This window comes from Panulirus ornatus, chromosome 69, assembly GCF_036320965.1.
Source record: "Panulirus ornatus isolate Po-2019 chromosome 69, ASM3632096v1, whole genome shotgun sequence".
Classification (NCBI taxonomy): domain Eukaryota; kingdom Metazoa; phylum Arthropoda; class Malacostraca; order Decapoda; family Palinuridae; genus Panulirus; species Panulirus ornatus.
Genome location: NC_092292.1, coordinates 20,250,831 through 20,276,495, shown reverse-complemented (window position 1 = coordinate 20,276,495; position 25,665 = coordinate 20,250,831). Strand labels below are relative to the sequence as shown.

Sequence of the window (25,665 nt, the reverse complement as noted above, 5' to 3'; positions counted from 1 at the left end):
CATGACTTCCCCAGATCCATAAATGCCACATACAAGGCCATCTACTTTTCCTTAAATATTTCTCCCATTTTACATTCTATTCAGCTAACACCCGCTCCACACATTCTATATCACCTCTGACACCACGTTGCTCCTCCCCAATCTGATGCTCTGTACACGCCTTTACCCTCAATCAATACCATCTTATAGAACTTCCCAGATATACTCGGCAAACTTAAATCTGTAGTTTGAACACTTGCCTTTGCTGTCCTCCAATGCTTAGGAACTACGCCTGAATCTGTGGACTTTAAACAGTTGAAAGCGGAACACTTGCTTCCTCCTTAGAGTCTTTCAAGACCATTGCATAAATACCATTTGGCTCAGTACCCTTGTTTACTCTTAATCCTTCTGTTTGTTTCCAAATATCGAATTTATTCATTTTTCTGTCGCATAGGTTCCCCGCTCTCGTCCACCCCACCCCCACGTAAATTTGTTCTGGAGCCGGAATGTTTGTATTGTGTAAATACTGATATGAAGTGATTGTTTAAAACTTCACATATTTCAATTTTACTGTCAACTAATCTACCAGAAGAGGATTTGATAGGTCCAATATTCTCCCTAACCTCTGTTCTGTACACTTGAAAAAAAAAATCTCTTGCCTCTTTTGCTTCGTTAGCGATCTTAATTTTGTAATTACTCTTAGCGCTCTAATCTCTGATTGTACCAGTCTCTTGATTTGCATTAGTTACTCAGTAAACTGTGTTTCACCCCCATTTTACCTTTGCAAGCCCTTCTGCCCTATAGGTGTTTTATTCTATTAGCCATTTTTGGTCATTATTTTTTAGTCCTATATTGCCTATATGGAATAATCAGTTCTTGTCCCTTTTTTAGTGTTACCAGGAACCTTTCTACAGAAACCTCCACAGTGTTAATGGTCCCGCTTACTTCATCGACACATGGCTTGAGACCATTGCTAAGCTGAACCAAGTCACCTGACTGACCTCAACCCACATCACCTGCACTGCTTGGTCCATCTGACCTCACCCCACCATTTGGTCCCACCCAGTCAACACAAGCAAGGTATCTACATAGCCCCACAAAGTTTGCCTTATGAAAGTCGAGAATGAACTTATCATTCTCCTTCCTCTTTGCAAGCCCCACAAGGTTTGCCTTATGAAAGTCGAGAATGAACTTATCATTCTCCTTCCTCTTTGCATCCTTCATTATATTGAATCTTATTTCCTTGTGGTCCCTATTATCTAACTGTCCTCCCACCTTAACTTCATCCATAAAGTTGATTGCATTTGTCAGTAACAAATATAAAATGTTATCACCCCTGGGTTTTGAGCCGTGCAAAACAATCACTAAATGTTACATTGCTATATATTGTTACTATATGGACATATTACCTTTATGTACACTTATCTACATATATTTACAAGAACATATGCATTTGTACTTGAGAATCGCTTTTACATATGTGGTGGTCACTGAAATAAGTACTGATAATGATCAAGACAACACTCTAGCTGCCAATTGCCAAAATATTAGCAAGGGAGTCCAAATAAGTAAGCAAACATTAGGACTTATAAGATGACTCTTAACACCTTTGTAATTTGTCAAGGTATTAGTTGGTAGGGACCCAACGACCAGGAGGTATATTACCAGTACTACCTGCCTGGGTATTAGGCGGATTACTGACATCTGCTTAGTGAGCCAAGACTTGTGGTTGTCAAGTTGCACTCCCTTGACCTAGGTAGATATCACTTTTACTACCTCAGATACAGTTAGTTACATCCAAAAGTCTCTTTTACCCACCTACTAATTAATATGTAATCTAATAATGTCCATTGACCATCTCTCCTACTCACATACATATACTTGTGTATAGTCCTCATTTTAAACCAGATACTCCTAATTGGCAATCTTATTTCAGGACACAACTCCACACGCCTTTCATCATTTCCATTCATAACTTTAGGGAGAATAAAAAGATGTTTTGGAAGGAGGTATATAAAGTGCATAAGACAAGGGAGCAAATGGGAACTTCAGTGAAGGGGGCTAATGGGGAGGTGATAACAAGTAGTGGTGATGTGAGAAGGAGATGGAGTGAGTATTTTGAAGGTTTGTTGAATGTGTTTGATGATAGAGTGGCAGATATAGGGTGTTTTGGTCGAGGTGGTGTGCAAAGTGAGAGGGTTAGGGAAAATGATTTGGTAAACAGAGAACAGGTAGTAAAATCTTTGCGGAAGATGAAAGCCGGCAAGGCAGCAGGTTTGGATGGTATTGCAGTGGAATTTATTAAAAAAGGGGGGGACTGTATTGTTGACTGGTTGGTAAGGTTATTTAATGTATGTATGACTCTTGGTGAGGTGCCTGAGGATAGGCTTGCATAGTGCCATTGTACAAAGGCAAAGGGGATAAGAATGAGTGCTCAAATTACAGAGGTATAAGTTTGTTGAGTATTCTTGGGAAGTTATATGGGAGGGTATTGATTGAGAGGGTGAAGGCATGTACAGAGCATCAGAGTGGGGAAGAACAGTGTGGTTTCAGAAGTGGTAGAGGATGTGTGGATCATGTGTTTGCTTTGAAGAATGTATGTGAGAAATACTTAGAAAAGCAAATGGATTTGTATGTAGCATTTATGGATTTGGAGAAGGCGTATGATAGAGTTGATAGAGATGCTCTGTGGAAGGTAGTAAGAATATATGGTGTGGGAGGCAAGTTGTTGGAAGCAGTGTAAAGTTTTTATCGAGGATGTAAGGCCTGTGCACGTGTAGGAAGAGAAGAAAGTGATTGGTTCTCAGTGAATGTAGGTTTGCGGCAGGGGTGTGATGTCTCCATGGTTGTTTAATTTGTTTATGGATGGTGTTGTTAGGGAGGTGAATGCAAGAGTTTTGGAAAGAGGGGCAAGTATGCAGTCTGTTGTGGATGAGAGAGCATGGGAAGTGAGTCAGTTGTTGTTCGCTGATGATACAATGCTGGTGGCTGATTCATGTGAGAAACTGCAGAAGCTGGTGACTGAGTTGGTAAAGTGTGTGAAAGAAGAAAGTTAAGAGTAATTGTGAATAAGAGCAAGGTTATTAGGTACAGTAGGGTGGAGGGTCAAGTCAATTGGGAGGTAAGTTTGAATGGAGAAAAACTGGAGGAAGTAAAGTGTTTTAGATATCTGAGAGTGGATCTGGCAGCGGATGGAACCATGGAAGCGGAAGTGAATCATAGGGTGGGGGAGGGGGCAAAAATTCTGGGAGCCTTGAGGAATGTTTGGAAGTCAAGAACATTATCTCTGAAAGCAAAAATGGGTATGTTTGAAGGAATAGTGGTTCCAACAATGTTGTATGGCTGCGAGGCGTGGGCTATGGATAGAGTTGTGCGCAGGAGGGTGGATGTGCTGGAAATGAGATGTTTGAGGACAATATGTGGTGTGAGGTGGTTTGATCGAGTAAGTAATGTAAGGGTAAGAGAGATGTGTGGAAATAAAAAGTGTGTGGTTGAGAGAGCAGAAGATGGTGTTTTGAAATGGTTTGGTCACATGGAGAGAATGAGTGAGGAAAGATTGACCGAGAGGATATATGTGTCAGAGGTGGAGGGAATGAGGAGAAGTGGGAGACCAAATTGGAGGTGGAAAGATGGAGTGAAAAAGATTTTGAGTGATCGTGGCCTGAACATGCAGGAGGGTGAACGGTGTGCAAGGAATAGAGTGAATTGGAACGATGTGGTATACCGGGTCGACGTGCTGTCAATGGATTGAACCAGGGCATGTGAAGCGTCTGGGGTAAACCATGGAAAGTTGTGTGGGGCCTGAATGTGGAAAGGGAGCTGTGGTTTCGATGCATTATTACGTGACAGCTAGAGACTAAGTGTGAACGAATGCGGCCTTTGTTGTCTTTTCCTAGTGCTACCTCGCACACATGAGAGGGGAGGGGGATGTTATTCCATGTATGGCGAGGTGGCGATGGGAATGAATAAAGGCAGACTATGAATTATGTACATGTGTATATATGTATGTGTCTGTGTGTGTATATATGTGTACATTGAGATGTATAGGTATGTATATTTGCGTGTGTGGACGTGTATGTATATACATGTGTATGTGGGTAGGTTGGGCTATTCTTTCTCCTGTTTCCTTGTGTTACCTCGCTAACGCGGGAGACAGCAACAAAGTAAAATGTTATCGACAGATTGATGCAGAGAAAGTAACAAATAAGAGTGCTGACATCACACGGAATGCTGTACAGAAGTCAGTGTGCGTGCTGAGCACACTTCCAATTTATGGCTATATCCAGGAACGCCTCCAAGTGACAACCAAAGTATATTTCAAGGGAGCAGACTTCTCAGATGTTCAAGATTTAAAAGGACTTTACCATGATCTTAACACCACCAACTGGCAAGACAAACTGGCACATAGAGTGTTTGTATCAGATGCTGTGAGTGTTTGGTTGGAATATCTTGGTATTGTTCAAGTTAATGCTGCTGGAGCACCGTGTACTCTTCTACCACAGCCCTGTTGGCCCACTTGCATGCACCATCACATCTCTTATGGCACTGTTTCCAGATAACTTTCCCAATGGCTTGGCTCATGCTGCATCATTAAGTAACGAGAGTGATCCAGAGGAATATGAAAATACAAAGGATACTGTTGATGGATCTTCAGTTAATGGGGACCTTTATAAATCTTCACAGATAACAGATATTGCTCAGGAAGCAGAATCTTTTGGAGATAATTTGACACTTGGAAACCTTGACAGGCTGGAAGAAGGGTCGGAACCAACCAAAATCATAAATGTAAATAATGAGGAGACTCTTCAGCATATGGAGCTGGCTGCTGAGACAATCACTTCTCCTAGTGATGATTTGAGTGAACGTCGAAGCAGCAACTCTAGTTTGACCTCTGTCACTTCTTGGGGGTCCATTATGTTCCCTCCTGAGTTTAATGGAGGGTCTGGAGAAAGTTCAGCAGCAAATCTCACCAGTAAGATGTTTTCACTGAAGGGAAAGTTGAGTGGCGCCTTCAGCTACTGGACTGGAAAAGAAAAATCCCCAACGCAAGAAAAACCTTCATCAACAGCTACACCCAATCCATCACCAAGTGAACCAGGAGATGACATTCCAGTTTCTCCAACTACAGGAGTATCCCTCTCCCAGGAATCATCCATGCCACTTGAAACAGAAAATACACTCACTTCCCTCCAGTTACCACCTGAAAAATTTGCTGCTCTCAATCCATCAGACTGTGGCTTACCTCTTGAGATTTTTACCAAGGGTAACTTGCTTCATCCCTATCTTCCATTACAATACTTGGATGTTCTGAGTGCCCCAACGACAAGAGCTTTCTTCGTGGGGGCCTCTAATACTCTCTTCATCCATAAGAAACATCTTTATGATGTCTTAGTTCAGCTAGAGGAGGGCAAGATAGAGATTCCTGATCCAGAACTTAAGCATCAGCTGAGTTTGTCTACAGAGGACCTTCACTTTGCTGAGAATATTGTTCGTCAGGTAGAGGCAGTCAATGCAGCTTTGAACAATAAAGCTCCCAGTGGCACATCTCCCATCAAAAGCCACCCAGACGTTTTCTTAGGTGTTGGATGGGTTGGTGGTGAGGAGTGGCTCCGCTACCAGTTTAAAGTTTATCTTCTTTCTCTTCTGAGATCTGTCTGCCCAGAGGGGAGTCGTGAATGTGAAGTGTTCAATGGATGTTTCATGACTGCTTGGAAAGCAAGCCACAATTACCATGTGTGGATGGCTTCTGGCCCTTATCCTAGACTGATGGAGCTGACTGCTGGCACCCTATCCATGAATGATATGAGAATCAGGCTTTTGCACACAATCCAAGGTCTGGACAAAGGTCGACGCATTAATCAAACGCTTGCCACCACTGGTACAGCTGTTGTCAAGACAAAAGAGGCTGTTGGTGGTACCATCTCCTCTGCTCGTGGCGCCTTAACTAATTTATGGTCATCATTTACTGCCAGTAGTGGTAACACAATGGCCACTGAGGCCTCTCTAGCAGACCAAGCTATGGAAGTAACTGAAACACAGCTTGACATGTTGAAAAGTGCTCAGGAACATTTGGATGACAAGACATCTACGGAAGCAGCCACTGAAGCAGTAGAAGACAACAGTGCACAAATAAAATGTGAAAATACTACCAGGAGCTCCCTTGAAGAAAATGTAATGTCTGCAGAGTAATTGTTAATCAAATATGCGCACAAATTTTTTTCATATTTAGTGTCTGATTTAATTTTAGTATGGAAAGGTAATCTGAATTGCCATTGCAGTACATGATATTGCACAAAAACTATTGTGGTTGTGCATATAGTTCACAATATTTGGCTTCTTTTTTGCTTACATGAATACTTGCAAGTGAGTGCATCCTTCTTTGATATTACAACATCATGTAAATTACACTATATATATATATATATATATATATATATATATATATATATATATATATATATATATATATATATATTTTATTATTTTTTTTTTTATTTTGCTTTGTCGCTGTCTCCCGCGTTTGCGAGGTAGCGCAAGGAAACAGACGAAAGAAATGGCCCAACCCACACCCATACACAGTGTATGTACATACACGTCCACACACCCAAATATACATACCTATACATCTCAGTGTACACATATATATACACACACAAACACATACATATATACCCATGCACACAATTCACACTGTCTGCCTTTATTCATTCCCATCGCCACCTCGCCATACATGGAATACCATCCCCCTCCCCCCTCATGTGTACGAGGTAGCACTAGGAAAAGACAACAAAGGCCCCATTCGTTCACACTCAGTCTCTAGCTGTCGTGCAATAATGCCCGAAACCACAGCTCCCTTTCCACATCCAGGCCCCACACAACTTTCCATGGTTTACCCCAGACGCTTTACATGCCCTGATTCAATCCCCTGACAGCAGTAGATATATATATATATATATATATATATATATATATATATATATATATATATATATATATATATATATTTTTTTTTTTTTTTTTTTTTTTTTATACCTCGTCGCTGTCTCCCGCGTTTGCGAGGTAGCGCAGGGAAACAGACGAAAGAAATGGCCCAACCCCCCCCCCCCATACTCATGTACATACACACGTCCACACACGCAAATATACATACCTACACAGCTTTCCATGGTTTACCCCAGACGCTTCACATGCCCTGATTCAATCCACCGACAGCACGTCAACCCCTGTATACCACATTGCTCCAATTCACTCTATTCCTTGCCCTCCTTTCACCCTCCTGCATGTTCAGGCCCCGATCACACAAAATCTTTTTCACTCCATCTTTCCACCTCCAATTTGGTCTCCCCCTTCTCCTCGTTCCCTCCACCTCCGACACATATATCCTCTTGGTCAATCTTTCCTCACTCATTCTCTCCATGTGCCCAAACCACTTCAAAACACCCTCTTCTGCTCTCCCAACCACGCTCTTTTTATTTCCACACATCTCTCTTACCTTTACGTTACTTACTCGATCAAACCACCTCACACCACACATTGTCCTCAAACATCTCATTTCCAGCACATCCATCCTCCTGTGCACATCTCTATCCATAGCCCACGCCTCGCAACCATACAACATTGTTGGAACCACTATTCCTTCAAACATACCCATTTTTGCTTTCCGAGATAATGTTCTCGACTTCCACACATTTTTCAAGGCTCCCAAAATTTTCGCCCCCTCCCCCACCCTATGATCCATATATATATATATATATATATATATCCCTGGGGATAGGGGATTAAGAATACTTCCCACGTATTCCCTGCGTGTCGTAGAAGGCGACTAAAAGGGGAGGGAGCGGGGGCTGGAAATCCTCCCCTCTCGTTTTTTTTTTTAATTTTCCAAGGGAAGGAACAGAGGGGGCCAGGTGAGGATATTCCAAAAAAGGCCCAGTCCTCTGTTCTTGGCGCTACCTCGCTAATGCGGGAAATGGCGAATGGTTTGAAAGAAAGAAAATATATATATATATATATATAGATGGAGTGAACAATGTTGTATGGTTGCGAGGCGTGGGCTATGGATAGAGTTGTGCGCAGGAGGATGGATGTGCTGGAAATGAGATGTTTGAGGACAATGTGTGGTGTGAGGTGGTTTGATCGAGTAAGTAACGTAAGGGTAAGAGAGATGTGTGGAAATAAAAAGAGCGTGGTTGAGAGAGCAGAAGAGGGTGTTTTGAAATGGTTTGGGCACATGGAGAGAATGAGTGAGGAAAGATTGACCAAGAGGATATATGTGTCGGAGGTGGAGGGAACGAGGAGAAGAGGGAGACCAAATTGGAGGTGGAAAGATGGAGTGAAAAAGATTTTGTGTGATCGGGGCCTGAACATGCAGGAGGGTGAAAGGAGGGCAAGGAATAGAGTGAATTGGAGCGATGTGGTATACCGGGGTTGACGTGCTGTCAGTGGATTGAATCGGGGCATGTGAAGTGTCTGGGGTAAACCATGGAAAGCTGTGTAGGTATGTATATTTGCGTGTGTGGACGTATGTATATACATGTGTATGAGTGCTCAAATTACAGAGGTATAAGTTTGTTGAGTATTCCTGGTAAATTATATGGGAGGGTATTGATTGAGAGGGTGAAGGCATTTACAGAGCATCAGATTGGGGAAGAGCAGTGTGGTTTCAGAAGTGGTAGAGGATGTGTGGATCAGGTGTTTGCTTTGAAGAATGTATGTGAGAAATACTTAGAAAAGCAAATGGATTTGTATGTAGCATTTATGGATCTGGAGAAGGCATATGATTGAGTTGATAGAGATGCTCTGTGGAAGGTATTAAGAATATATGGTGTGGGAGGCAAGTTGTTAGAAGCAGTGAAAAGTTTTTATTGAGGATGTAAGGCATGTGTACGTGTAGGAAGAGAAGAAAGTGATTGGTTCTCAGTGAATGTAGGTTTGCGGCAGGGGTGTGTGATGTCTCCATGGTTGTTTAATTTGTCTATGGATGGGGTTGTTAGGGAGGTGGATGCAAGAGTTTTGGAAAGAGGGGCAAGTATGAAGTCTGTTGGGGATGAGAGAGCTTGGGAAGTGAGCCAGTTGTTGTTCGCTGATGATACAGCGCTGGTGGCTGATTCATGTGAGAAACTGCAGAAGCTGGTGACTGAGTTTGGTAAAGTGTGTGAAAGAAGAAAGTTAAGAGTAAATGTGAATAAGAGCAAGGTAATTAGGTACAGTAGGGTTGAGGGTCAAGTCAATTGGGAGGTAAGTTTGAATGGAGAAAAACTGGAGGAAGTAAAGTGTTTTAGATATCTGGGAGTGGATCTGGCAGCGGATGGAACCATGGAAGCGGAAGTGGATCATAGGGTGGGGGAGGGGGTGAAAATCCTGGGAGCCTTGAAGAATGTGTGGAAGTCGAGAACATTATCTCTGAAAGCAAAAATGGGTATGTTTGAAGGAATAGTGGTTCCAACAATGTTGTATGGTTGCGAGGCATGGGCTATGGATAGAGTTGTGCGCAGGAGGGTGGATGTGCTGGAAATGAGATGTTTGAGGACAATGTGTGGTGTGAGGTGGTTTGAGCGAGTAAGTAACGTAAGGGTAAGAGAGATGTGTGGAAATAAAAAGAGCGTGGTTGAGAGAGCAGAAGAGGGTGTTTTGAAATGGTTTGGGCACATGGAGAGAATGAGTGAGGAAAGATTGACCAAGAGGATATATGTGTCGGAGGTGGAGGGAACGAGGAGAAGTGGGAGACCAAATTGGAGGTGGAAAGATAGAATGAAAAAGATTTTGTGTGATTGGGGCCTGAACCTGCAGGAGGGTGAAAGGAGGGCAAGGAATAGAGTGAATTGGATCGATGTGGTATACTGGGGTTGACGTGCTGTCAGTGGATTGAATCAGGGCATGTGAAGCATCTGGGGTAAACCATGGAAAGCTGTGTAGGTATGTATATTTGCGTGTGTGGACGTATGTATATACATGTGTATGGGGGTGGGTTGGGCCATTTCTTTCGTCTGTTTCCTTGCGCTACCTCGCAAACGCGGGAGACAGCGACAAAGCAAAAAAAAAAAAAAAAAAAGATTATGGCCATCAGTTGTCAGATGTTAGCCAGATGGTAAAGGAATCTGTGTCTAAACCAAATCTCTCTGTTAACAAAAGATATTATTTCAGAGTTATTTGTTTGAATGGGCCTATGGGCTGATTATACATCCTTTAACATAAGTGGTGGAGGCAGTACATAACATCGGGGCCTGTCCAGGATGTGAATATGTGGAACCTACAGTCTAGGAAGGATAATGTGAAACCGACCATCCAGAATGTGAAACCATATGTACTCGGAGCTGAAACCAAGTGTATGTAATTCAAGTTGCATTGAAGTGTTCTGAGTTAGTACTCTACTGTGCTCTCGTGAAATATATGGAGATTTCTCTAAACAAGTAAGTGTTCATACTTGTAAATAACATTTGCTTGAACATGGTAGATAGCACTAAGAAGTTTAGTGAAACCCAGTGTAATAAAGATGAACTGAACCAAGTGGCAGCTAATTATGAAATTTCTCTAAGGACACATGTCAGAGGTGACATGCAGAGAGAATTTATTTATCAGTTGGTGTTCTTATCAGTATTGAAGGAACCTCAAGATGTTGATGATATGGGGATGAGGGACAGATCAGTGAAAAAGTGGCAAAAGAGAGATTGAGGTTAGAATTTGAACTTAAGAAAATTCAACTAGAGGCAGAAAAAGAGAATTCAGGCTGATAAAGAGGTAAGACTTAGGGATTTAGAAATAGAGAGAACAGGTACAGTACAAGAAAAATTGGAGATAAAAGATGATGGAGTAAGTCAGTTACCTGAGTTTATAAAAGAAGAAGCCAAGGACTTCTTTATTCAGTTTGAAAAACTTGCAACTATTAAAGAATGGGATGAAATTGACTGGGGCTATGTTGGTGCAGAGTAAATTTAAGGTTAAGGCTAGAGAAGTGTATGCATGTCTTAGCATAATGGAATCAGTAGATTATAAGGCTGTTAAGGAAGCAGTATTAAAAACTGGAATTGGATGCAGAAGCCTAAAGGAGAGGGTTTAGGGATGTCATGAAAATTAGTGGACAAACTCATCTTGAGATGGCTAGTGTGTGTGGAATGACATTCGATAGGTGGTGTAAGTCTGAGGAGGCATAGAGACAAAGGAGGAACAGAGGCAACTAATCCTGTTGGAACAGATCAAAAGTGGAATATAATCTGAAATATATGAAATATGCAAGAGTAGAGTGAAAAATGTGATGGAAATAGCCAGGATGGCTGACCAGTTAGAATTAGCTAAGAAATATTGTAAGAAAGAAATAACAAGGAAACAAGGTATGATTAGACAGAGTAATAGGTAGAATTATGACAAACCTTTTAAATATCCACACTATTCAAATGTTAAACACCCTAGTCAACATTATTTTGTGGAAGATCCACCTAACTATGACCCACATAACAATGTAGGAAATAGATTCCAAAGACAAAAATAATACAAGTATTCAGGACCTCAGTTTAGTCATAACCCTCATGTTAGTAGACAGGAGATACCACCAATCAAATGTTTGGGATATGGAGAATTTGGTCATGCTAAATATCAGTGTCATAAATCCCAAAGACTAGGATTAACTGTTGCTTGGGAACAGAAACATCATATTGATGAGGTAAGAAGTAATGAGTACAATTTGAATAAACCAAAATCTGCAATTTATGAGCCATATATTACTGAAGGAAAGGTTAGAATTAAAGTTAGTCCTGAGAAGAAAAGTTTGATAGAGATACTGGAACAAGTCAATGTTTAATTCTGAAGGATGTATTAGAGTGGACAAGGGGTCTTACTCTGGGGAAGAAATAGATGTAAAAGGGTTATGGTTAGGCAAGCCGATCCCATTGCATTACGTAAATCTTGAGAGTGGATTTGTGAGTGGCTTTGTAAAAGTTGGGATATGTGAGGAATTTCCTTTGCCTGGAGTACACATGCTATTGGGGAAAGATTTGATTTAAAAAATTAGTCGCAGAGCCTATTATGAGCAGTAATCCAATTGATGTAGTGAAATTGTTTATCCAGCTTGGGTTGTGACCAGGTCAGTGTTAAAGAGAGAAGATGAATATGATTTAGGTGAATTATTTAATGAAGAGTTCGTAACTAGAGATCATACAGTAGAATTTGGAAATGAGAAGAGCACTGTGGAATTGAAAACTTATGTATTTCCAGATTTTATTTTGGACAAGGAAGAGTTGACAGAGGTACAGAAGGGTGATGAGAGTTTGAAAGAATGTTGGAGTGAAGCTGCCATAAATGTGAGTGAGGGTGATGTGTCCGTTGGATTTGACGTACAAAATGGTGTGTTAATGAGAAAGTGGAGGCCTGCTTATGTTTCAGCATCTGATTGGACATTTGGGAGTTAGGAAGACAAATGATAGATTATTAACTCATTTTTATGGGCCAAATAAGAAGAAAGATGTATCCCTGTATTGTAAGATTTGTGAAATATGTCAGTGAGTAGGTAAAGCCAACCAGACTATACAGCCAGCACCTTTGCAGCCAGTTCCTTCATTTTGTAAACCTTTTAGCAAACTTGTAATTGATTGTGTAGGTCCTCTACCTAAAGCATGTAAAGGAAATTGGTATTTATTGACTATAATATGTGCATTTACCAGATTTCCAGAAGCAGTACCATTACGTAGCATACATTCTGAAAATATTGTAAGAGTTAGTGAAATATTTCTCTTGGGTGGGTATGCCTCATACTATAGTCAGACTAGGGAAGTAATTTCTCTTAGGAATGTTCAAGAAAAATTAAAGGGGTTACATATAACACACAGGATGTCAAGTACTTATTACCCACAGAGCCAAGGAGTTGTGGAGAGATTCCATCAGACTTTGAAAAATAGTTTGAGAATGTATTGTGAGGACTTTTCAGTAAACTGAGATAAGGGTCTGCCTTTAGCATTGTTTGCCATTAGAGATTCAGTACCCGAGCTACAGGTTTTAGTCCATTTGAGGTAGTGTATGGACATGTAATAAGAGGTCCATTGAGTATGTTGAAAGAGAAGTGGATAGGGAAGAGTGATTCTCCTGGATTATTGAAGTATGTGTCAGATTTAAAAGCAGATTGTGCAGGGCTAGAGAGATTGGTTAAAAAGATTGAAAGTGTCAAGAAGATATGAAGGTATGCTATGACAAAAAATCTAGAAGCAGAGTTCAAACCAGGTGATTGAGTGTTGGTATTATTGCCTCAGACAGGGAAATTCTCTGAGAGCAAGATGTTATGGTCCCAGGGTTATTGAGAAAAGAGTGGATGATTTGAACTACATTGTGAATACTCCAGAAAGACGCAGGCCAAGCCAGTCGTGTCACATAAACGTGATAAAACCTATCATGATAGAAATTCTGCAAAGGATGATGAGGTTACAAATGTGTATTGTGCATGTGTTATATCTGATGATGCAGAGGATGTGGATGAAAGTGAAAATGTAAAGTTGGAGATGTGAAGACAAACTGTTAAAAAATTCAGATGTGTAAGATAATTTGAAAAAGAGGCTTGATCATTTAGAAACTGAGAGATGGGATGAGATCGTACAAATAATGAATGAGTTTAGGTGTTTGTTTCTGATGTTCCAAGGAGAACTGATGTATTACAGCATGACATCAAAATTGACAATGCAACACCTGTCAAGGAGCACCCATATAGAGTGAATCCTAAAATGAGAGAGATAATGAGAAAAGAAGTTCAGTATATGCTTCACAATGATCTGATTGAAAAAAGTGATAGGCCTGGAGTTCACCTGATGGTATTTCCTATAGATTTTGTACTGATTTCAGAATGGTGAATAAGATCACTAAAGCTGACTTGTATCCTACTCCAAAAGTGGATGTTTAAATTGATCAGATATGAGATGCTGATTTTGTAACTAGGTTAGACTTATTGAAAAGGTATTGGGAAGTACCTTTGACTGAGAGAGCAAAAGAAATTTCTGCATTTGTAATTATAGATGGTTTGTATCAGTTTAGTGTTGCCCTTTGGTATGAAAAACAGTGGTAGTACTTTCAATAGATTAGTAAATCAAGTTTTGTGATGTTAAAGATTGTTCTGTTTATATAGATGATATTTTATTCTGGAACTTTGGAAAAACATTTGTATTTGATGAGGAAAGTGGTTAATAGGTTAGACTAAGTGAATTTGTTAGAGCAACTGTGGAATATCTAGGTTATGTTGTTGGTCAAGGATGTGTCAAACCAGTTAATGCTAAGGTGGAAAGTATTGTAAAATTTCCAGCACCTACAAATAAGAAAGAATTATTGAGATTTCTGGGTATGGTTGGATATTATTGTCGGTTTTAATTTTCAACCATTGCTTTTCCATTCCCCAACTTATTGTCAAAGAAAGTCAAATTTGTAGGGAATGATCAGTGTGGTAAGGCCTTCAAGAAACTAAAACAGATACTTGTATGTACTCCCATACATTTTACTTATAATATGATGGACCATTTAAATTGTAAACAGATGCAAGTGATTTGGAGTTGGTGGAGTTTTAATGCAGGAGAAAGATGATATTGATTTTCCTATTTGTCATTTTTCAAAGAGGTTTCTGTCATATCAGAAAAACTAAAGTATTATTGAAAAGGAAACTTTGGCCTTAATTTTTAAGTTTGAATCATTTTGATGTTTATTTGACTGGAGCAGGTAGGCTGATCCAAGTGTTTACAGATCACAATCCCCTTGTATATTTTTACAAAATTATAATTTGATTATTAAGCATATAAGAGGAAGTGATGATGCTGTAGCTGATGTATTGTCTCGTATACCAGTTAGTCATGAGTCAACTAGTGGCTGACTCATGCCTGTTTTGGGAAGGGGATTTTAGTTATTGCCCCTCTTTACCAATAATTGTTTTAGTTATCCATTGTTTAGCAAGGTGGAGTCTTTTGTTACAAGATTATAATTTGATTATTAAGCATATATGAGGAAGTGATAATGTTGTAGTGATGCATTTTATCGTATACCAGTTAGTCATGAGTCAACTAGTGGCTGACTCATGCCTATTTTGGGAAGGGGATGTTAGTTATTGCCCCTCTTTACCAATAATTGTTTTAGTTATCCATTATATCTTATTCAGTTTTCTTTAAGGAATGATATGTTCAGTTTTCTAAGTTACATTATCCAGGGTACATTGTATTCTTTTGAAGAATCTTATTTTATGTAATAATATGAAATTTTGTTGATTAGATTGTACATAGATTAATGATATATATTTTTACTGGAATGGATGAAGGCAGCAAGTATGAATATGTACCTGTGTATATATGTATATGTCTGCATATGTATGTATTTGTGCATGTATAGGTGTTTATGTATATATATGTGTATATGAGTGGTTGGGCCATTCTTCGTCTGTTTCCTTGCTTAACCTTGCTGATGCGGGAAACAGCGATTAAGTATGATAAATATATTTACTATTATTACAGAAGAATGAGTCATGCGGGAGTGCTTATCCCCCTCGAAGGCTCAGATTGGGGTGTCTAAATGTGTGTGGATGTAACCAAGATGAGAAAAAAGGAGAGATAGGTGGTATGTTTGAGGAAAGGAACCTGGATGTTTTGGCTCTGAGTGAAATGAAGCTCAAGGGTAAAAGGGGAGAGTGGTTTGGGAATGTCTTGGAAGTAAAGTCAGTGGTTGGTGAGAGGACAAGAGCAAAGGAAGGAGTAGCACTACTCCTGAAGCAGGAGTTGAGAGTATGTGATAGAGTGTAGGAAATTAAACTCTTGATTGATATAGGTAAAACTGAAAGTGAATGGAGAGAGATGGGTGATTATTGATGCCTATGCACCTGGTCATCTGGTCATGAAAAGAAAGATCACGAGAGGCAAGTGTTTTGGGAGCAGCTGAGTGAGCGTGTTAGCAGCTTTGATGCACGAGACCAGGTTATAGTGATGGGCGATTTGAATGGAAAGGTGGGAATGTGGCAGTTAAGGGTATAATTGGTGTACATGAGGTGTTCGGTGTTGTAAATGGAAATGGTGAAGAGCTTGTAGATTTCTGTGCTGAAAAAGGACTGGTGATTGGAATACCTGGTTTAAAATGAGTTATACATAAGTATACGTGTGTGAGTAGGAGAGATGGCCAGAGAGCATTTGTTAGATTACGTGGAAAGATGGAGTGAAAAAGATTTTGAGTGATCGGGGGCTGAACATGTAGGAGGGTGAAAGGCATGCAAGGAATAGGGTGAATTTAAATGATATGGTATACCGGGGTCGATGTGCTGTCAGTGGATTGAACCAGGGCATGTGAAGCGTCTGTGGTAAACCATGGAAAGTTCTGTGGGACCTGGATGTGGAAAGGGAGCTGTGGTTTCGGTCATTATCATGTGACAGCTAGAGACTGAGAGTGAACAAATGTGGCCTTTGTTGTCTTTTCCTAGCACTACCTCTCGCACATGCAGGGGGAGGGGGTTGTTATTTCATGTGTGGTGGGGTGGCGACGGGAGTGAATAAAGGCAATCAGTATGAATTATGTACATGTGTATATATGTTTATGTCTGTGTGTACATATATGTGTACGTTAAGATGTATAGGTATGTATATTTGCATGTGTGGGCATGTATGTATATATATATGTGTATGTGGGAGGGTTGGGCCATTCTTTTGTCTGTTTCCTTGCGCTACCTCGCTAATGCAGGAGACAGCAACAAATGAATAGTGTTAACTGATAGGTGTGTGAAAGAGAGACTTTTGGATGTTAATGTGCTGAAAGGGGCAGCTTGAGAGATATTTGATCATTATCTTGTGGAGGCGAAAGTGAAGATTTGTAGAGGTTTTCAGGAAAGAAGAGAGAATGTTGGGGTAAAAAGAGTCGTGAGAGTAAGTGAGCTTGGAAGGGAGACTTGTGTGAGGAAGGGGAGTGGGGGAGGAATGGGATGTATTTAGAGAAGCAGTGATGGCTTGTGCAAAAGATGCTTGTGTCATGAGAAAGGTGGGAGGGGGGTAGATTAGAAAGGGTAGTGAGTGATGGGATGAAGTAAGATTGTCAGTGAAAGAGAAGAGAGAGGCGTTTGGATGATTTTTGCAGGGAAGTAGTGCAAATGATGGGAGATGTATAAAAGAATGCAGGAGGAGGTCAAGAGAAAGGTGCAAGAGGTAAAAAAGAGGGCAAATGAGAGTTGGGGTGAAAGAGTATCATTAAATTTTAGGGAGAATAAAGAGATGCTTTGGAAGGAGGTAGATAAACTTGTATAAGACAAGAGAACAAATGGGAACATGGGTGAAGGGAGCAAATGGGGAGGTATTAACAAGCAGTGTTGAAGTGATGAGATGGAGTTGAGTATTTTGAAGGTTTCTTGAATGTGTTTGATAATAGACTGGCAGATATAGGGGGTTTTGGTGGAGGTGCTGTGTGAAGTGAGAGGGTCAGGGAGAATGTTTTGGTAAACAGAGAAGAGATAGTGAAAGCTTTGTGGAAGATGAAAGCTGGCAAGGTGGTGGGTTTGGATGGTATTGCAGTGGAATTTATGAAGTAAAAAAAGTGGGTGACTGTGTTGTTGATTGGTTTGTAAGGATATTCAATGTATGTATGATTTATGGTGAAGTGCTTGAAGATTTGCTGAATACATGCATGGTGCCATTGTACAGAGGCAAAGGGGATTAGTGTGAATGTTCAAATTACAGAGGTATAAGTTTGCTGAGTATTCCTGGGAAATTATATGGGAGGGTATTGATTGAGAGGGGAAAGGCATGTACAGAACATCAGATTGGGGAAGAACAGTTTGGTTTCAGAAATGGTAGAGGATGTGCAGAGCTGATGTTTGCTTTGAAGAATGTATGTGAGAAATACTTAGAAAAACAGATGGATTTGTATGTAGCATTTATGGATCTGGAGAAGGCATATGACAGGGTTGATAGAGATGCCTTGTGGAAGATATTGAGTATATAGTGTGGGAAGTAAGTTGCTAGAAGCAGTGAAAAGTTTTTACCAAGGATGTAAGACATGTGTATGAGTAGGAAGAAAGGAAAGTTATTGGTTCTCAGTGAATGTAGGTTTGCGGCAAGGGTGTGATGTCTCCATGGTTGTTTAATTTGTTTATGGATGGGGTTGTTAGGGAGGTGAATGCAAGAGTTTTGGAAAGAGGGGCAAGTATGCAGTCTGTTGGGGATGAGAGAGCTTGGGAAGTGAGTCAGTTGTTCGATGATGATACAGCGCTGGTGGCTGATTCATGTGAGAAACTGCAGAAGCTGGTGACTGAGTTTGGTAAAGTGTGTGAAAGAAGAAAATTGAGAGTAAATGTGAATAAGAGCAAGGTTATTAGGTACAATAGGGTTGATGGTCAAGTCAATTGGGAGGTAAGTTTGAATGGAGAAAAACTGGAGGAAGTAAAGTGCTTTAGATATCTGGGAGTGGATCTGGCAGCGGATGGAACCATGGAAGCGGAAGTGAATCATAGGGTGGGGGAGGGGGCGAAAATTGTGGGAGCCTTGAAGAACGTTTGGAAGTCGAGAACATTATCTCGGAAAGCAAAAATGGGTATGCTTGAAGGAATAGTGGTTCCAACAATATTGTATGGTTGGGAGGCGTGGGCTATGGATAGAGTTGTGCGCAGGAAGGTGGATGTGCTGGAAATGAGATGTTTGAGGACAATGTGTGGTGTGAGGTGGTTTGATCGAGTAAGTAATGTAAGGGTAAGAGAGATGTGGGGAAATAAAATGAGAGTGGTTGAGGAAGAGGGTGTTTTGAAATGGTTTGGTCACATGGAGACAATGAGTGAGGAAAGATTGACCAAGAGGATATATGTGTCAGAGGTGGAGGAAACGAGGAGAAGTCGGAGACCAAATTGGAGGTGGAAAGATGGAGTGAAAAAGATTTTGAGTGATCGGGGCCTGAACATGCAGGAGGGTGAAAGGCGTGCAAGGAATAGAGTGAATTGGAATGATGTGGTATACCGGGGTCGACGTGCTGTCAATGGATTGAACCAGGGCATGTGACGCATCTGGGGTAAACCATGGAGAGTTCTGTGGGGCCTGGATGTGGAAAGGGAGCTGTGGTTTCGGTGCATTATTACATGACAGCTAGAGACCGAGTGTGTACGAATGGGGCCTTTGTTTCTTTTCATAGCGCTACCTCACACACATGAGGGGGGAGGGGGGGGATGTTCCATGTGTGGCGAGGTGGCGATGGAAATAGATAAAGGCAGACTATGAATCATGTACATGTGTATATATGTATATGTCTGTGTGTACATATATGTATACATTGAGATGTATAGGTATGTATATTTGCGTGTGTGGACGTGTATGTATATACATGTGTATGTGGGTGGGTTGGGCCATTCTTTCGTCTGTTTCCTTGCGCTACCTCGCTAATGGGGGAGACAGCAACAAAGCAAAATAAATAAGATAAATTATGACTGAGATGTTAATGTAGAGGGAGATCAATGTATTAAATTGTATTTTTTTTGCTATTTTAAATGTATTTTTTATTGCTTTTTATCACTGTGTTTGGTATTTGACCTAATCTATAAGAGAGAAAAGGATATATATGTATATGATTACAGCTGAGAGTAATTGTGAATAAGAGCAAGGTTATTTGGTTTAATAGGGCCGAGGAAAGTTTGAATGGAGAAAAACTGGAGGAAGTGAAGGGTTTTAGATATCTGGAAGTGGATTTAGTAGTGGATGGAACCATGGAAGTGAAAGTGAGTCACAGGGTGGGGGAGGGGGTAAAGGTTCTGGGAACGTTGAAGAATGTGTGGAAGGCACGAACGTTATCTCCAAGAGCAAAAATGGATATGTTTGAAGGAATAGTGGTTCCAGCAATGTTATATAGTTGCGAGGCATAAGCTATGATAGGGTTGTACGGAGGCTGATGGATGTGTTGGAAATGATATGTTTAAGGACAATATGTGGGATGAAGTGGTTTGATCAAGTAAGTAATGAAAGAGTAAGAGAGAGGTGTGGTAATAAAAAGTGTGTGGATGAGAGAGCAGATGAGGGTGTGTTGAAATGGTTAGGTCAAATTGAGAGAATGAGTGAGAAAAGATTGACAGAGGATATATTTGTCAGGTAGAAGGAACAAGAAGCGGGAGACCAAATTGGAGGTGGAAGTATGGAGTGAAAAAGATTTTGAGTGATCAGGGCCTCCCCGCACAACTCTTATGCATAACCCACGCCTCGCAATCATATAACATTGTTGGAACCGCTATTCCTTGAAACATACCCATTTTTGCTTTCCAAGATAATGTTCTCAACTTCCACACATTTTTCAACGTTCCCGAACTTTCGCCCCCTCTCCCACCCTATGATTCACTTCCGCTTCCATGGTTCCATCCGCTGCCAAATCCACTCCCAGATATCTAAAACACTTCACTTCCTCCAGTTTTTCTCCATTGAAACTTACTTCCCAATTAACTTGTCCCTCAACCCTACTGTACCTAATAACCTTGCTCTTATTCACATACATTCACATACATGTACATGTGTATATATCTGTATGTCTATGTATGTATATGTTGAAATTTATAGGTATGTATATGTGCTTGTGTGGGCGTTTTTGTATATTCATGTGTATGTGGAAGGGTTGGATCATTGTTTACTAGCACTACCTCGCTGACGCGGGAGATGACGACTAAGTATAGCATATAAATAAATACATGATTGCTAATTAGGGTAAAAAAGGTGAAAGAGACAAATTGAAATAATAGGAAGTGATTGTATTTAAGAACAGAAAAAGTGTTGAGAATGTTTACAGGTTGTAGACCTCTCCCTATAAAATGGCCTCTTAGATAAGACATGATACAACACTGTTGGGTAAATGTATAATGTGAATCTGTACACATCTCAGTTGTTTCAAATACTTGTTATATATTTGAGGCCAGTATATTTTCCTAAGATTTGTAAAGTAAAGTAGAGGGAGATCAATGTATAAGAGTAAATTGTATTTTTATGCTCAGGAGAGCACATGTATATTTTTGCTATTGTAAATGTTTTAACTTTTTACTACTGTGTTTGGTATTTGACCAAACCTAATAAGGAAAGAATTTTCATGTATATAATTATGGCCCTCAGCTCTCAGGAGATGTTAGCCAGATGGTAAGCTAAAGGGGGATATATGTATTGAGTAAATTGCATTTTTATTTTCAGTTGAGTAAGTGTTTATTTTTGCTATTGTAATTATATTTTTTATAACTTTTTACCATTGCATTGTGTTCGGTATTTGACCAAGTCTATAAGAAAGAAAAGGATATATATGTATATAATTACGGCTGTGAGATGTTGAAGTAGAAGGAGATCAATGTATTGAATTGTATTTTTATGTTCAGGAGAACACATGTTTACTTTTGCTATTATAAATATATTTTTTTATAACTTTCTCTCTGTTTGGTATTTGACCTAATCTATAAGAAAGAAAAGGATATATATGTATATGATTAAGGCAGAGAATAAATGTGACTAATTGCAAGGTTATTAGGCTTAGTAGGGTTGAAGGACAAGTGTTTTAGATATCTGGGAGTGGATTTAGTAGTGGATGGAATCATGGAAGTGAAAGTGAGTCACAGGGTGGGGGCAAAGGTTCTGGGAGTGTTGAATAATGTGTGGAAGGTGAGAACGTTATCTCGGAGAGCAAAACAGGGTATGTTCGAAGGAATAGTGATTCCAACAACATTATATAGTTGCAAGGCATGGGCTATAGATAGGGTTGTGCAGAGGAGGGTGGATGTGTTGGAAATTAAATGTTTAAGGACAATTTGTGGTTTGATCAAGTAAGTAATGAAAGGAGTGTGGGTTGAGAGAGCAGAAGAGGTTGTATTGAAATGGTTTGGTCACGTGGAGAGAATGAGTAAGGAAGGATTGACAAAGAGGATATATGTCAGAGGTGGAGGGAACGAGGAAGGACTGAATGAAAAAGATTTTGAGCAATCAGGGCCTGAAAATACAGGAGGGTGAAAGGCGTGCAAGGAATAGAGTGATGTGGTATACCGGGGTTGATGTGCTGCCAATGGATTGAACCAGGGCATGTGAAGCACCTGGGGTAAACCATGGAAAGTTTCGTGGAGCTTGGATGTGGATAGGGAGCTGTGGTCTTGGTGCATTATACACGACAGCCAGAGACTGTGAATGAATGTCGCCTTTGTTGTCTTTTCCTAGTGCTACCTCAAGTGCATACAAGGGGGAGGGTGGTGCCATTTCGTGTGGTGGGGTGGCGATGGAAGCAAGTATGAATATATACGTGTAGAGGTATGTATATGTGTGGGTGGGTTGGGCCCTTCTTTAGTCTGTTTCCTTGTGCTACCTCGCTAACTTGGGAGACAGCAACTAAGTACAATAAATAATTACAGTTGTCGGCCATATGGTAAGGGAATCTGTGTCTAGCCCAAATCTCTGAAACATTTGTTTCTGTTGACAGAGTTATGTTTTAATGGGCCTATGGGCTGATTATACAGTATGTAATAACATGAAACAGCAAGATGCAACTAGGGAAGACGTGTGACGGAACATTTCTGGAAAAAGTATTTTGAAAAGTAGAGGTAACTTTACAAGATAAATAAATTGCCACTGACAGTTTTTACAATTCAGTGGAGCAATATGAATTTCCTTTGAACGTGTGTGGCGTATAGTTACACACTCCTGATGAGAATGCCAACTGTCACGCAATCTTAACATTTTGGGATAAAAGCAAACACCAGGATTAAATCTATATATAATAAAAAGTAAAAAGTACAAGGTAAGTACATTAATTGGGTACAAATATTTCCGTTAAGATTCCACATTCCAGATCAGATCTTTCATTTATGACAATTTGACTCTAGAAACATGATACAAAAGACAGTTATTCGTTGGGCAATTTTATGACAGGTTATATAATACATTGTTACACTGAGACCTGACACATCTTACAATCTGGGCCAAGGGGTTTGAGATGAGAAACCTACATTACCCATTTCTGAGCTCGTGAATGAATTAGCAGCTGGACTGTCATCAAGGCGTCGGCCAGCCCTGCCTTCACATGCCACTTTCGGTTATGATATGCTGGAATTACCACAATTACTCTGGATTTATCAAAAGATGATTGGCTGGGGCCTAAGGTCCAGCTCTGCTTCTCTATCGACACAAATAGGATGGATGGGCGACCTTTCCCAAGCATGACCGCTGGTCAATTGACAATGGTACCTGAAGAATAATTAGCGGCCGATTGCGACACGCACCACTAATTTGGTAACATCCACCAGCAAGTTATGAACATCTTGAATGAAACCCACTCAAGGAAGATGTGACGGATCATTTCTTCAAAAGTACACGTAACTTAAAAATATATAAATTGCCACTGTCAGTTTTTACAATTCAGTGGAACAATATAAATTGAATATGTGTAGGACGACTGTGGCATAAATGTATTGTTGCACACTCCTGGTGAGAACGCCAATTATTTGTTACGCACATTGGATAACACTATCATAACATTATGGGATGAAAGCAAACACCAGGGTTAAATCTACATGTAATACAAGAAGTAAAGAGTACAAGATAACAAGCACACTAATCAGGTACAAATATTTCTGTTAACACAACATTCCAAACCTAATCTCTTTCCTTTACGACGATTTGACTATAGAAACATGATACAAGACACACTTAATCATTGGGCAATTCTATGATATTATATGATACATTGTTACACTCAGACCTGACACGACAGTATAACATCTTAGAGCAGTGGTGGCTAAGGAATCTACATTATCCATTTCTGGACTCACAAAGGAATTAGCAGCTGGACTGTCATCATTGCCTATTATTTGGAGGGGTCAGCTGACCAAGAGTGGCCAGTTCCACCTTGACTTCCCACTTCTGGATATGATAGGCAGGAATAACCACAATTACTCTAAGGTCCAGCCCTCATACTGTCTAAAGGCCATGCCCTGCAATAAAGATGGGTGGGCAACCTTTCCCAAGCATGACCTCATGACAGTGGGACCTGAAGAATAATTAGCAACCGAATGTGACATGCACCACCTGGCTTGAGGGGTGCGAGATCCCAAGGAATCTCTCGAGTCCTCCCAGGTGACCACATGGCTTACCTAAGCATACAGATTTCTGTAACGCAGACACAACAAACAAGCAGGTTCATAACAGTATGAATACACTAAATGTGAGAGGAGTTTCATTTTTCTTCCCAGAACATTAAAGTTAAAAATGGCTTTCTGTTGATTTATTGTATCTACTAATGGAAAACAGACATATCCTTATTTATATCATTCTTAACCACTCTTTCCCGAGGTAACACAAGGAAACAGACAAAGAATGGCCCAATCACATATATACACATACATATACACATAAATGCCCATAAATACACATATCAATGTATATATAACACACACATGTAACATTTATGGATCTGGAGAAGGCATATGATAGAGTTGATAGAGATGCTCTGTGGAAGGTATTAAGAATATATGGTGTGGGAGGAAAGTTGTTAGAAGCAGTGAAAAGTTTTTATCGAGGATGTAAGGCATGTGTACGTGTAGGAAGAGAGGAAAGTGATTGGTTCTCAGTGAATGTAGGTTTGCGGCAGGGGTGTGTGATGTCTCCATGGTTGTTTAATTTGTTTATGGATGGGGTTGTTAGGGAGGTAAATGCAAGAGTTTTGGAAAGAGGGGCAAGTATGAAGTCAGTTGTGGATGAGAGAGCTTGGGAAGTGAGTCAGTTGTTGTTCGCTGATGATACAGCGCTGGTGGCTGATTCATGTGAGAAACTGCAGAAGCTGGTGACTGAGTTTGGTAAAGTGTGTGGAAGAAGAAAGTTAAGAGTAAATGTGAATAAGAGCAAGGTTATTAGGTACAGTAGGGTTGAGGGTCAGGTCAATTGGGAGGTGAGTTTGAATGGAGAAAAACTGGAGGAAGTGAAGTGTTTTAGATATCTGGGAGTGGATCTGGCAGCGGATGGAACCATGGAAGCAGAAGTGGATCATAGGGTGGGGGAGGGGGCGAAAATTCTGGGGGCCTTGAAGAATGTGTGGAAGTCGAGAACATTATCTCGGAAAGCAAAAATGGGTATGTTTGAAGGAATAGTGGTTCCAACAATGTTGTATGGTTGCGAGGCGTGGGCTATAGATAGAGTTGTGCGCAGGAGGATGGATGTGCTGGAAATGAGATGTTTGAGGACAATGTGTGGTGTGAGGTGGTTTGATCGAGTGAGTAACGTAAGGGTAAGAGAGATGTGTGGAAATAAAAAGAGCGTGGTTGAGAGAGCAGAAGAGGGTGTTTTGAAGTGGTTTGGGCACATGGAGAGAATGAGTGAGGAAAGATTGACCAAGAGGATATATGTGTCGGAGGTGGAGGGAACGAGGAGAAGAGGGAGACCAAATTGGAGGTGGAAAGATGGAGTGAAAAAGATTTTGTGTGATCGGGGCCTGAACATGCAGGAGGGTGAAAGGAGGGCAAGGAATAGAGTGAATTGGAGCGATGTGGTATACCGGGGTTGACGTGCTGTCAGTGGATTGAATCAAGGCATGTGAAGCGTCTGGGGTAAACCATGGAAAGCTGTGTAGGTATGTATATTTGCGTGTGTGGACGTATGTATATACATGTGTATGGGGGGGGGTTGGGCCATTTCTTTCGTCTGTTTCCTTGCGCTACCTCGCAAACGCGGGAGACAGCGACAAAGTATAATAAATAATAATAATAATAATACACATGTACATAGTCAT

The 25,665-nt window shown here is 40.5% G+C and overlaps 1 protein-coding gene and 1 long non-coding RNA gene across 2 annotated transcripts in view; both read left to right on the top strand.

The window, feature by feature from the left end:
* The window catches only part of LOC139747646 (uncharacterized), a 21,930-nt gene extending 600 nt beyond the window's left edge, over positions 1–21,330 (top strand). Inside the window, exons 2-3 of the long non-coding RNA XR_011712430.1 lie at positions 871–1,059; positions 10,123–21,330. This is a non-coding gene — a long non-coding RNA (uncharacterized lncRNA). The remainder of the gene's footprint in view (positions 1–870; positions 1,060–10,122) is intronic.
* On the top strand, positions 1,573–6,426 carry LOC139747716 (late secretory pathway protein AVL9 homolog). Its single transcript, XM_071660322.1, is given in 3 exon segments — positions 1,573–1,590; positions 4,161–4,408; positions 4,410–6,426. Coding segments are annotated over 3 exon segments (2,025 nt in total). The 3' UTR covers positions 6,169–6,426.
* Positions 21,331–25,665: the final 4,335 nt, after the last annotated feature.